Source organism: Fusarium verticillioides, chromosome 3 (assembly GCF_000149555.1).
Source record: "Fusarium verticillioides 7600 chromosome 3, whole genome shotgun sequence".
In the NCBI taxonomy this organism is placed as follows: Eukaryota; Fungi; Ascomycota; class Sordariomycetes; order Hypocreales; family Nectriaceae; genus Fusarium; species Fusarium verticillioides.
Window position 1 is genome coordinate 697776 of NC_031677.1, and position 12975 is coordinate 710750.

General features: G+C 46.3%; 6 protein-coding genes across 6 annotated transcripts; 1 reads left to right on the plus strand and 5 right to left on the minus strand.

The window, feature by feature from the left end:
* Window positions 1–85: 85 nt before the first annotated feature.
* On the minus strand, window positions 86–1518 carry FVEG_17296 (hypothetical protein; the record flags this gene model as incomplete). The annotated part of the gene is made up of 3 exons (XM_018906548.1): window positions 86–957; window positions 1014–1100; window positions 1158–1518. The coding sequence occupies 3 exons, from the start codon at window positions 1516–1518 to the stop codon at window positions 86–88; spliced, it is 1320 nt and encodes a 439-aa protein (XP_018760503.1).
* Window positions 1519–4830: 3312 nt separating this feature from the next.
* Window positions 4831–6641, minus strand: FVEG_12557 (hypothetical protein; the record flags this gene model as incomplete). Its single annotated transcript, XM_018901903.1, has 3 exons — window positions 6265–6641; window positions 5789–6216; window positions 4831–5742 (listed from the first exon to the last, which is right to left on the minus strand). The coding sequence occupies exons 1-3, from the start codon at window positions 6584–6586 to the stop codon at window positions 4831–4833; spliced, it is 1662 nt and encodes a 553-aa protein (XP_018760502.1). The 5' UTR covers window positions 6587–6641.
* A 385-nt stretch (window positions 6642–7026) lies between these two features.
* Window positions 7027–9087, plus strand: FVEG_12556 (hypothetical protein; the record flags this gene model as incomplete). Its single annotated transcript, XM_018901902.1, has 1 exon — window positions 7027–9087. The coding sequence occupies one exon, from the start codon at window positions 7027–7029 to the stop codon at window positions 9085–9087; it is 2061 nt and encodes a 686-aa protein (XP_018760501.1).
* A 475-nt stretch (window positions 9088–9562) lies between these two features.
* Window positions 9563–10240, minus strand: FVEG_17295 (hypothetical protein; the record flags this gene model as incomplete). The annotated part of the gene is made up of 1 exon (XM_018906547.1): window positions 9563–10240. One exon carries the CDS (start codon window positions 10238–10240, stop codon window positions 9806–9808), a length of 435 nt encoding a protein of 144 aa, XP_018760500.1. The 3' UTR covers window positions 9563–9805.
* Window positions 10241–10675: 435 nt separating this feature from the next.
* FVEG_12555 (hypothetical protein) lies at window positions 10676–11668 on the minus strand (the record flags this gene model as incomplete). Its single annotated transcript, XM_018901901.1, has 1 exon — window positions 10676–11668. The coding sequence occupies one exon, from the start codon at window positions 11666–11668 to the stop codon at window positions 10676–10678; it is 993 nt and encodes a 330-aa protein (XP_018760499.1).
* A 466-nt stretch (window positions 11669–12134) lies between these two features.
* Window positions 12135–12662, minus strand: FVEG_17294 (hypothetical protein; the record flags this gene model as incomplete). The annotated part of the gene is made up of 1 exon (XM_018906546.1): window positions 12135–12662. The coding sequence occupies one exon, from the start codon at window positions 12660–12662 to the stop codon at window positions 12135–12137; it is 528 nt and encodes a 175-aa protein (XP_018760498.1).
* Window positions 12663–12975: the final 313 nt, after the last annotated feature.

Consider the following 12975-nt stretch of genomic DNA (forward strand, 5'->3'; position numbering starts at 1 on the left):
AGCTCATTGCGCTTCAAGACAGAGCAATTTTGAAAGGCCGCCAAGACTTAGTGTCTCGTTGCGTATGTAAGAGAGAATTTTCTAATTATGCTTCACTCTTATTTTGAGCGCCTCCTAAAGGAGATGATACTCTATCATCAAGACTATCGACAGACACCGAACTATTGTTGTCATCCCGTAACATCTCCGGAAAAGACGAATAGGTGTTCGAGTCTCTTATTTTCCGTCTGATTTTCTTCTCTCTCAGTGTTTCTACTACATCTGCCCTTAGCCTCCGTGCAAGTCTGCTTAGAAGTTCATCCCGAGCTATGCTAAGGCTCTCTTCGTGACAATCAGGAAGTCGCCAATTTCGATACAAGTTGTTGTGAGACGAGCGGACACTTGGTTTATCGCCTTCAAGGGCTTCGAAGCAGTAATGGCATAGTCGACAAGTTGGCTTACTGCCGCCAATATAATTCCAAAGATTCCAGTAGCATTCTATAGTTGTCTGTTCGTTGCTCAGGAGGTATTCATACACCAGAACTTCCGCATGCAACAGAGGTCTAAATCTCCTGGAAATGTGGGCAGCATTAATTATGTCGTCGATTCCCATCTGTTTTAGGTCGTCAGCTGCTTGTAGAAGCTGGGAGTCCTGGCTTTGGTCTTCCGCAACTATATGCTGTAGGATGATCTCGCTCGAGAGGTCGGATCTCAAGATTGGGTTAGGAATGCGTGAACCAGATGGCACCATTGTAATCTCAAAATCCAGGAATAGCTCGGGCCATCTTTCAGAAACAGCAACAATGCCGAGAGCTGCTTTGCGGTAAGAAAGCCAGCGGCCAAGAAAGTGTCGGAGTTTGCACCACGGTTCGGATCTTTTCATTTCTCCATCTTTGGCCCTCTGTGAGATCATTTGATTGATTCCTGCTTGCTCTAGGTTGGTGATAGCCTTGATCAATGTTTCGCAGTCACTGATAGCTAAGTTGGCAAGTTAGTTCCATATTGGCCACATGATTCATCAGGGGAATAACCACATTTATCTTCTGTATTAGATTCGGAGATATCTAGTTTAAAGCTGCATTTGTCTGCCAAAGATAAGAGGCTCTGAGATGGCTCGGACGCTTGAGGAGCTCAGTATGCGGTTCGTGCCCTTAAAAAAGCTGTGGGATGAAACTTACCTTCATCTTCATTCCTTCTTTTGCAGTTTTCTAGGCACTCTTGTACCGCTTTTTCCAGGAGTCTCAGGTACTCCTTAAGCCGTGACATGTTGAATGATAGAATGAACCAAAGAACTCGCTTCCCTAACGCAGCACTCTGCAAACCTTCTGTGTTCTTGCCCACCAGGTCTAACAATGCTTGCACCAAATTCTGCGTCCTTTTGAGATCCCTTGTATCCTTCGAGTTAAAGCCAAATACATAATTGGGGCCGAAAGAACCTCGAAGTATTGCAAGAGCGCTAACTGTATCCCCGCCTCGTTCGTTATCGCAGATTTGGGCCATCTTGTTGACATAAAACTGGAATGCTTTAAGGTCCGGCATGTCCGCTCTGTATTTTCCGGTCGATTGGCTCTCGGATGGGTCACTAGACAACGTTCAAACTTCTCTCAAGGTGACTTCAAGAAGCACAGGTTCATACAAGAGCTCGAGTTAGTAAGAGCTCAAGCCGCCGAACGTTTCTGATTGCCAAGCCTGTGATATAGATATGTTCGCTTCTGGCCTGGATGGTATCAGATAAGATGATGATAACAAGGATTAAATATTCAGCTTCCAATAGAATTTTTAAAGGGCGAAAGAGAAGAAAACAACTTGTTCATGCCATTATATATACAGTTGTATTCCAGCCGAGCTGCTACCCTTGGTCTATAGCATATTATAACTTATTAACAACATTATAAATATAATATATTATATAATAGCTCTGATCTAAATATTAGATCTAAATGATATATAAAACTATTGCTAGAATATACATAATATTAAGTGAATCCTTAAAAGCTGTTGATTCTTTATCCTTATTAAGAGTTGTTTCTTTAGATGGGGTTACTAAAGTAGTAGATACTTCTGTAATAGCCCTGCTTGTAGCTTGTTGCAGCCTCCCTGTAGTTGATTGTATGCTATATAATTTAGTAACTCCTTTATAAGGTTATTATCTAGTTTTAAATCTTACCTCGGAGCAGCTTGAGAGCTGAAGAGTTCTGGACATAGTTGGGACAGACCTTCTGAAAACGCAGCTAGGTCATAGGGGGAACAACGCTGAGCATCAAATACACAATTCGTCAATTCAGCAGCAGCTGCAGACCTATCTTGGCATATGCAACTGATGACATTGTCAGAGGATCGGCAAGGAGTAGAAGCAAGGTAATGATTAATGCATGGAATAGCACAGGCCGGAGCTTCATATAAAAGTTGAGCCTGAGCTATAGTAAGTAAAGTAGTATAAGTAATAAGGAAACGGTTCATGGTAGTAAATATATAGAGAATAAGATAAGATGGTTTTGTCTTTCGTGTTGGCAATATGGTATTTATAGCTTAATATTATAATGCATAATTTAATAATTAAAGCTTAACTCATTACTATATCCCTTGCATACGCCACTGTATTACTTAGCTTCATATTTTCAAGCCCAGCCCAAGCACCTCCGTCTTATTACGGAAATATGCAAGACATCAATAAACTTCTAATAGTTTTTTCCGCTTAGCTATCTACTTTCAGCCCGCCACAATCATACATTCAAAGAGTCTCATACTCAAAAATACCCTACTAATGCTTGTTCAGTGTAGGGTCTTCTTCATTTTCCGTGGTTCTGGGAGTTGTAATTAAAGCTACGATCAGGACTTGGGATCGCTATAGACCATGTTCGATTTTGTTCCAGCTCTCAGCTTATCCGGAAACGCCGTCGCATTACCTTTTCTTCGATGGCCGTTCATTGGTTTACGATTTCAAAATATTTACAAGTGTGTTGCCCATCTCGTTGATGGGACTAAGTCCACAGAGATTTTAGGCTCTACTTTGCGTTTCCGTATATACTCAGAACCGGTAATGGATAAAAAAGTAGCCAAGTTCGATCCGGTCGGATTTTAGAGTGCGTTGTTCTCAAGGTTGAGCGTTCCAGGGTGTCTCACAAGTTGGGACTAAATGAGTGCTGGAAAAGCCAAGCCACATCAGATTGCATAGTCTGCCAGGCAATGCGACTCAAGACATCATGGGATGTGCTGATGGTTGACGGATAATGATAGATTGGAGTGATTTATGATGCATGAAAGTACTTCTTCTCGAATAACATACAACGACTGTATAAGCCATACTGACTATCCACTGTCGATGCGTTGCGTTGACTCGGCCAGTCAGTTGCATTATGAGACAAAGGAGCTAAAAGGCGTAAAGTACGGTTCCCTAGGCAGTCAGCATTCCCAATTATGGCGTTATCGGCAATTTCAATATTATGTGGCCTGATAACATCCCTTGCGTCATTTGATAACTAATAAACTAAATCTATTTCCATTAGGTAGGCAGTTTTTCAGTTTACTTCGCTTCAGTCTGCCTTCATATGCGGTCCAAACAGTAGTATGCCTAGCTTATCCCTCCTTCTCGACTCCATTGATCAACTGACCAAGCCCCCGTCCCCTATCTTTTTTTCCTTTTCCTTTCCTTTTTTATCTGCTGCCTTATTCAAAGACATAAAGTGGAGTTTACCCACATCTCCGTCTTTTGACGGAAGCATGGCACCAAGCTGACAAGAGTCCAGCCAGCCACAATTGAACGAGCCTTAAATTCTTCTCTTCTGAAACCAATCATGGAAGAGAGTGTTACACATTAGGTCTGAGATGCGATCGGCTCTTAATAGTCAGGGCTCCAATCCTCATTTGGCTCTAGCTTTCTTGAGTTCATCGTGCAGTCTGAGGATGTGACTGCATCAGATACCAAGCCTCATGACGCTCTCCACGTAGATGACAACACTGGCCGGTTGATTAAGGATCTTCTACGTAAATGGCTGGCGAAATGACATAACCAATATTACAGCATAATATATTAGCCGCAGGAAAATAGGACTTTCCGGCTTAGAGATATGAGACAGTAAAGCAAGGGAGATGATATAGGGGGGCTGACCGTACACAGCGTGTCAGCCTCCAATTAAGTCTATAGCGCCCCATTCTAAGTAATCAGTCCTAGAGGCCGACCATTTATCACATAATGATATAAATAAAATTTAAGCTTTTTAATCATTTCTATACTTCCTCTCTTATTAGCTAATATCCCAGAGCTTAAATATTATAAACTTATCTAGCTAATCTGTATTTTAATAAGAAGATATAAATTATTTTAGTTTTTTTATTTATATCTTAATAACTTTTCTAGTTAAGAGAAAGGGAATAATAAAGTATAGATAATATATCTAATTAGAGTCCTCTTTAGAGCTACAGCCTACTATTAAAGCTTACCCTTTTAGTTTAAAGAAGCATTTAGTATAGCTATATTTTTTACTTTAGATAGCTTTAATATAGTTAAGATATTATAAGAAACTAATAAACTATAGAATATTTCAGATCTAAAACACAAGCAGATCTAAACTAGACTTTTATTAGTATCTCAGGAATATAAGATAAGCAGCATAACGATTAAGTCTATTCTATAGATTACATAATACATAACTGCTATATTAGAGTATAGAGATGCCAGACAAAGACGTAGGGCATTCGGAGTAAGCAATCAAGGAGTGAGTTGTCGGATTGAGCGTAGAGTCGAAGACATAAGGTGTAGGGCTTAAGACAAACGTATAGCAAAACAAGCCTAGACTTTGGTAAAAAGCACTGTACGCCTGAAGGTTTGGGGATACTCATATATTACTGCTTTCATATAAGAAGGGCATAGACGCCCAGCTTCTTCATAGTGCTACTACAGTCCCACTGTTGATCCGGCTGCTCTGCTTTATTCCTCCAACAAGCCCGCAAAATACCCCGGACAGTCCCACAGTTTCCTATCATGCCAGTTCCTTCAGACAATACACTGCTTAGTAGCGCTTCAAAGAATGGCTGTTGGTCTCGATCTGCTAAGCAGCCAGCAACGCAGATGGGCCAGCTCAGCTGCCGGGGAGACACCATTTGGGGTGCCATCTTGATCTCTAGAATCACTCGGCTTACGCTTCTTCTCACCGTAGTCAATGAGATATCAGTTGTTACTTCAGCGGTTAAAGCAGCGAGCTGAGCCAACGCCGCGGCGGCGAATATGCGAGTAACAGAATGCTGATCAGGCCGCTGCTCAGATCTCGGGCGACCCAATGCCTGGTTTTGCATCATCTTAGATGATGCTCCTTGGATTTCCCTTGAGGCCATCGGAGTCGTATCCATAACGGCCTCCAGTTCATCGTCGATCCGTTGTCTTTTTGTTCTAAAAGCCTCCAGATCAAAACTGCCCTTCTCGAGACAGTCAGATTTCCACTGACTCAACACTGCGAGATCCCCTATGAACTTCATCACAGAGTTGTGACAGCCCATTATATGCGCAAGCTGAAATGTGCAGTTGGGTCCCAGCCATTCATCATATGGAAGCTTTGGTGTCCCCCGCGTGGCTATACAGGCTAATAAATCCATCCAGAGTAGGACGGGGAGATGAAATGCCATAGCTGCAGTAGCCTTGCCTTCGAACAGAGGAGTCGGACGCTGATTTACTGATTGCAGAAGCGGGGGCTGATTATGCATCATGACGGCGATTGAGGACATGGCGGTTAGATGCGGCTGCCAGTTTGTTGCACTTCCTCGAAGGACCTGTCATCTCTCAGCACGCGTTCTAGTCCAATTGACGCCTTTTTACCTCAAAGCTAATCAGAGCGATGCCGCAAGTGATAATCTCCACCAGAGTCTCGTTTTCAGGCCGAAGCTCATTGATATCAATGGACGACACAAAATCCTGAAGCTGTCTGACCGCTTTGGTATGGAACTCTAGTTCGATATGGTGGTTGTTTGTCTCGCCTAGCAATGATCGCTGATGCAACGCTGCGAGACCCATTGATGCACGATAGAGAGGTCCATTTTTGCTCAGGAGCCATAGCAGCCAGCCTCGAGACAATTTTGCTCTGTCAAAAAATGGGTACTGGTATGGAAATACGTGGTCTAGATAGTGCATCAGAAGACTGGCTTCATCGTAGTGAAGGGGCTCGGCAAATGACTGTCCTGAGAGGACCCGGGTTTGCAAGGATCGAGGAGTCAAAATTGGTGATGGCGTCGATCGTGAATTGGCATCTGCTGATTAGCAAAGTAAGGATACACTCCAGCGACGATCAAACTTACTCAGAGAAACATTGGTGACTTGAATTTCGTCTTCAGCAACGCTTGGTAGGCTCTCCCCTTGCCTTGTTTCTTGATTGACGCCTCTTAGTCGGCGTCCCTGAAGCCTTTTCTGCTGTCTAAAATTCTTCTTCACAGCCAGCTTGATGCGCTGTTTCTCCTGCTTTTCGTTTGGACCTCCGTCCATCCACGATGGTATTGGTCCATACCCATGGCACTGAACCTCCCTACTCGAGCATTGGATGCAGGCTGTTGGTGCCCCATCACATTTGACGTGCCTAATTTTGCATGTCCAACAGCATGCGGGTTTCGCCGGCCTTGTCATCGTGACTCGCCAGTGAGATACGTTTCAGTTCCTGCGTAACTGATATTCGTTCCGAACATGAAAGGTGTCTTCGACTTTCAACTTCGGAAAAAGCCCTTTATCAACTGAAGGGTTGGGAGGGACATTCCCCGCAGTCGTGGCGCTCCAAGACCACAATGACCTTCCCTCTAGAGCTTAGCGGCTCCGAAGCTGAAGCTCGGAGCCAATCACTTTCTTGATCGGCCAGCATTTTCCGAACATGATGCCTGAAGCACCCTTAACTCATTCTCGGAGACTGAATGTATGTTTGTTTGAAATAGAGTGGCATCATGTTGGCGGACTACAGCTCGACGCATGCATATAAGAGATGCCATTCCTCGCAATCATTAAGGTTTCTTGGCTCTTCACTCTTCAGCACCTTTCGTTTACCTCGTCCTTCTTGATCATCTCCTTCATCCAAAATGACCAGCAAAACCACTCTCAATTTACTAGAGGCCTCTATCAGCGACCTCAAACAGTTGCTTGACAACCGTGTCATCACAAGTGTTGAACTTGTCGCTCTTTACTTGCATCGCATCGGCAAATATGACTGCCGCGGTCCTTGTCTCAACTCAATCACTCTCATCAACCCAGATGTCTTCGCTGAAGCACAGGCTTCAGATGAGTACCGTGCATCTGGAAACCCGCCACGCCCCTTAGAGGGTATCCCCTTTACTGTCAAAGACAGCTACAAGGTCAAAGGCATGACTGTCGCAGCTGCATCACCTGCCTTTGCGAAGCTCGAAGCTACCTCGAACGCTGCCATTGTCGAGCTACTTCGCAGAGCAGGTGCTGTGGTGCTTGGAAAGACCAACATGCCCCCGATGGCTGACGGTGGCTGTCAACGTGGATTGTACGGACGGTCGGAGAGCCCATATAATCAGAAGTATATGCCCACTGCTTATGCATCTGGTTCCTCGTATGGCTGTGGTGTGTCTACCACCGCGAGTCTGGCTGCATTTGGCTTTGCTGGAGAAGCGGTCACTTCAGGTCGCTCTCCAGCATCCAATAATGCACTGGTTGGCTATGCACCGTCCCGTAGTGTTATTCCTCCCCGAGGGCTATGGCCTTTGTACCCAACTTGCGACCAGGTTGTTCCTCACACAAGGACTATGGATGATCTGTTTCATGTTCTCAATGCTGTTGTTGCGGACGATGGCGCTGCCAGCGACGCTGACTTTTGGCGTTCACAACCATACGTATCACTCCCAAAGGCCAGCGAGATACGACCGGTTGACTATCTCACCTTAGCCAACCCAGACGCCCTTCGAAACAAGCGACTGGCTGTCCCTCGATGTTTCATCAGAGTTGAGGGTGCCAAGCCGGAAAACGCATGCTCCGTGGGCGTCCAGGCCCTATGGGAGAGGGCGCGAGCAGACATCGAGAAGCTAGGCGCCACCATCATTGAGACTGATTTTCCGCTTTTCGAGAACTATACGAGACAGGACTTTCCGGGCCAGAGCATGAATGTTACCAATCTACCAGAGGAATGGCCAGGGCTCGAGCGGTGTGAGATGATCGCCTTGAGTTGGAACAGCTTCCTCCGCGGCAACGGCGATAAGGATATACCAAGCTTCACATCTGGAGTTGAGCTTGACAAGATTCACCCTCATATTGCCCCTATGGATGATCCCTCTCAGCACACTGAGTCCCAGAATCAGGTTCGCTACGAGGACATGGTCGCTGCAGTCAAGATATGGGGAGATAAGAGCCTCGCTGACCTGCCCGGCTGTCGGGAGGCGCTCCAAGCCTTGGAGGCGATGCGGAAGAAGGATTTGGAGGATTGGATGGTTGAGAATAACTACGATGCCGTAGTGTTCCCGACCAATGGAGATGTCGCGCTCGCTGATTCGGATGAAAGCTACGAGTCGATGATGTCTGCACTACGTGATGGAGTCAAGTATGCAAATGGTGGCCGGTCGCTGAAGCATCTTGGGGTTCCATGTATAACTGTGCCTATGGGGACTCTTGCCGAGGAGAAGATGCCCGTTGGACTGTCGTTCTGTGGTAGAGCTTATGACGATTCTAACTTACTGAGCTATGCCTATGCCTACGAGAGAGCCACCAAACGTCGGGAGATTCCCCCTTTGGCTCCTTCACTGCCTTCCGATGAAATTCCCATTACTCGCCCAAGTCCTGCATCTCCCGCTAGGCCAAAACCAACTCTCGACATAGCATCGATTACATCTGCCAACGAGGACTCACCTGACTTAGATGTTCGGGTAGTCAAGGTGACGGGAACTTGCCATATGCCAAGCTCAACTGAGTCGTTAATTGGCATGGACATCTTCGCCAATGGTGAACCAACTTCTCCTGTGGTTTGGACGGGCGAAAACTGGGTGTGGACAGGTCGCCTCACTCGACCTAAGCGTCACGATAAGTACCCGGCTCTTGCGAAGGTTCCGAGGGATCAGTTCCTCATTGTGTTCGTTGCAAAGGCAGATAATGGACGGTCTACTGGTTCTTTTACCTTGCTTGACTAAGTATGATGTATCCACAGAGTTATTTATCCGTGTTCCAGGATGCAATTAAACAGACATTCTGATCACAACAGTTTACTCATTTGTGCCAGCAACAATAATCAATTGATAATTCCCTGTCCACCTGCAATCATACTGACGTCTAAGCATTAATACTCCAATTATACTCATTCTCTCTCGCCTTCAGCCAATTAAACGCCTGTTGCCTCATCTGTGTGATATGTAGTTTTGACGTATTGTCCACTTGTTGGAGTCTTGCATCGAGGTGCTGGAGTAACCCCAGCTGCTTGGCTGACCTCAGCAGTTGTCTCCGGAAGTCTGGGTGATAGAACCCTTCAAACTTGGCCGGGTCTTCAAACTGTCCTACATACTCATGGCTTTCGAACTTGATTGCCATCTAGACAAAAGCCAGAGCGAAAGCAATCCAATGCTTCGTCTTCTTCGCGCCAATAACGCCAGGCGGTCTGCGAAATTCGATAGATCCATGGCCATCTGTCCGAAATGGCAAGAAGTTCCACGCGTAGAACTTGCTTGGGCTCATCAGATCCACGATATCGTCTCGTTCAAGGCAGTCGATAGTTGCAAAAAGGTTTGCCAATCCCCTCAGGGGACCATGCGTTTGCAGCATTCTTCGTACCTCTGGAGCCCGGGTATTGGAAGCACAAAAAGGAATCACACTGTCTTGTCGAGAAAGAGGGCAATGGCGGGCTGTAGCGGACTCCTAAAATGCTACAGCCTTTACGAGGTTTCTTAGCTGTGACATGCTAATATCTCCTTGCGAGAAGGAGAGGTGAATGTGGAATCCACAAGTGGAATCCAACCGAAACTCGAAAGATTGTAGCAGAGTTCTCCATAATCTACCGACCAATTCTGACCATTTTCCATCCGTATCCGCATCCAGTACTGGCGAGACGATCTCCACGGGGTAGTATCCATCTCGCTGATGACCCTTACTTAGAGAGCCATCGAGCATAACGTTCCATATTGAGTAGTCGGGCTTGCCATCTTCATTTGGATCGAAGACAGTACTCGGAAACCCGCCATCGTTCAAGGCATGGGCAATTGTCGGTAGAAGCCGAAAGCCGAAACGTCTCTGCTCTGCCACGCTTGTATCACCAGGAACATCAATTCCAGTGGAGCTTTTGGGTCGTATCATTGTCTCTAACTCAAAGCCAAAGCGAAGCGGTAACGGACACGGGGATGAGGGGATTGGTTATGCTGATTTCGAACTGGTAGGAGAACGACAGCATTGCACGACGGAGTCGGAAAAGCGTCGCTTCCGGGAGACATTGATGGTATTCATGGCTGAGAAGAGAATCAGGGAGAATTGGATAAAATGATGCTTCGAGAAATACTTAACTAAATAAGTTTGAAGCAAATGATGATGGAAGAGTAAAAACAAAAACCTCTTGAGAAAAAATGGAAGATACGCAAGAGTACCTGTCTCCTGTTGAGTGCCTTCCTGGTTACCCATCACAGGTCCAGAGCAGGTACTGGTTGAGGACATGTGACCTCATCCTTAGTGACCTCGATTAAACTGGCAATTCTTTGTTGCAATGCACGAATGGAAGGCGCTGGGACCGACAGTCCTCTAGTTTACAACATCTGTGATGAAGCGGAACGTCAGGCCATCTACACGCATATCTGAACCCAGCTCGATGCTGCATCGAACCACTTCATAAGCATTGGTCTCGTATGCCCGCAAGCGTTCCTCTTGTTCTCGAGTCTCAACGAGAAGTGCTTTTCCAAGGACCAAGTTGGTGTGACTTGGATCGTCCACTAAGGCGTAGTATCTTCCCCAGGTCGTCAAGGTTCCACCTCGAACAGTGGCTACATGGTATTCCGCTTGGAACTCGGGGCCAAAGAGTTTCGATAGAAAGGATGCATCCGTAAGCGTCCCGTAAAAGAAGTACCAGACTGGGTATTCGTTCTGTGAAGGGCGTGGTGTTGCAGCAAGTCCTGGTCGAAACTGGGGTAGTGTTGTATCAATACCCAACGTTGGGTACACAGAAATGGGCGAGAGATCCTTTGGTGCATAGGGATCCTTGATAATGGTTGGTTCAAAACCTGGGTGGGGATATTCTTTTAGCCATGCTTCAATGGCTAGCTTATCCATCCCATTGATCTTGAAGAAAGAACACGGCTGTCCAGACAGGTTGGTGGCAGCAAGAACTTCTGTTGAGGATGGGCACCACAGGCCCGCAGCTTGAATCACAGCTTGGACGCTGTTCAAGGGGCCTTCGAGCTTGATCAAGAAGACAGCGGTTCGAAGTTTTCGCTTCTCCTTCATAGACATCTCCTGGCGTTGATTGCGATCACGTGCGCTACCACTGCACAAGTGTTCATAGGATTCTCGGTCGTGTCCATCGGCCTCCATCCGAGCTCGCACGACGGACCAGTGATCTTCAGAAACTGGGAAGCGCAGAGGATCGTTTCGGTGCTCTCTGATCTTCCTCTCGGCCGTCGCAGATAAGTAGCCAAATAGCTTTTGCCACCGCGCGATAGTTGATTCAGGGATATTCTCATCCTCTTGAAATGCTGATGCGGCCTGAGCCATGGCTTCAAGCTCATCGAGGAGGTCCATGGCTGTTTATTAGCGATCTATACCGTTTTATCTTCGCCAAGTGATTAGTAGTTTGGTGGTTGGACGTTATGTCATAGCGGTAAGTGGGCGCGAAAGGTCCTTGATTTATAGGAAAGAATGAAAGATGTGTTCAATTATAGAGTCTGGTGCATAGAACCTCTTTAAGCGGACCCGGAGTGCTTTCCAATTTAGTTTTTCTAAGGGGCACAAACAAGCTTTTCTTGCTACACAACCCCTAAAGTTAAGCTTTAGGCTTCTGACGTAGGTGATGGTGACACCGGTATGAGTCACGGGGGTCGCCCACCATTTGTGTCGAAACAGCCGTGCTGCTAACGATTGAACATTAGATCGATGGCCATCATTTCATTTCCCTTCCAATGAATCTACCCACAACTCACGCAATTCCAACACTTGCATCTCTCCGCCTGATAAAAGGTTCACTCCGCCTGACCCAGAAGAGCTGTCTCTAACGGCTCGTCGTGCTGAAAACAACCCTCCATCGCGGACCGCTGCACAGACTTTCACTCTCGGCGCGCCAGACTTTGAATGACAGTTTGATTTCCCTACCCTTGAACCAAGTCTTGACAGAAGACTGCATCTTACCTTCAACCCTTTTCAGCATATACTGAACTGTGTTTGGATGGCAGCCTGGTTGCTCTGCAAAGAGAGATAGGTCCTTCCATAGCCCGTAGACCTCTGGTCTTGACAAGTCTAGAAGACTCGCTTCGAAGTCCCATTCACTATCCTTCTTATGCCAAAAGCAGATGAATAGGGTGTTTGTATCAAGTACAAACGAACCCCAATTTCGATGGAAGCCATGGGTTCCGAAGAACGCAAAGTCTTCCACATCCCAGCATTTGACAGGTGCCTCATTCCCGTATAGGAGCGATATTTCCGGTGGCATCTCTATTGAAACCAACGTGAAGCGATTGTATGAAACAAGGTTCGATCCGCTAGCTACAGATGACGGCGATCGTACGGCCAGACTAGGCATCGTGGTGAGAAGTGTGACTCTGCAGAATAGAGCTTCGGCCCTAAAACAACTCTCCAGATTACAACTGCCACTTGAAACGTGACTATGGGCTCTCACAAAAGTGTTGGGTCCCACCTTACGCATGGGTATTGTGCAAAAGTCTCCTTCATAACCATGAGCCATGCAATCCAGCTGCAGCCCGAATCTGTAACCCTTATCTGGGAAGTTCTGAGCGAACACTAGGGCCATTAATATGAGGCCCTTATTTGAAACGCTGATATCGCCCTCGTTGACGAGGGAATCAGTCACGGAGTACATTTTAGAGCAGGCAGAA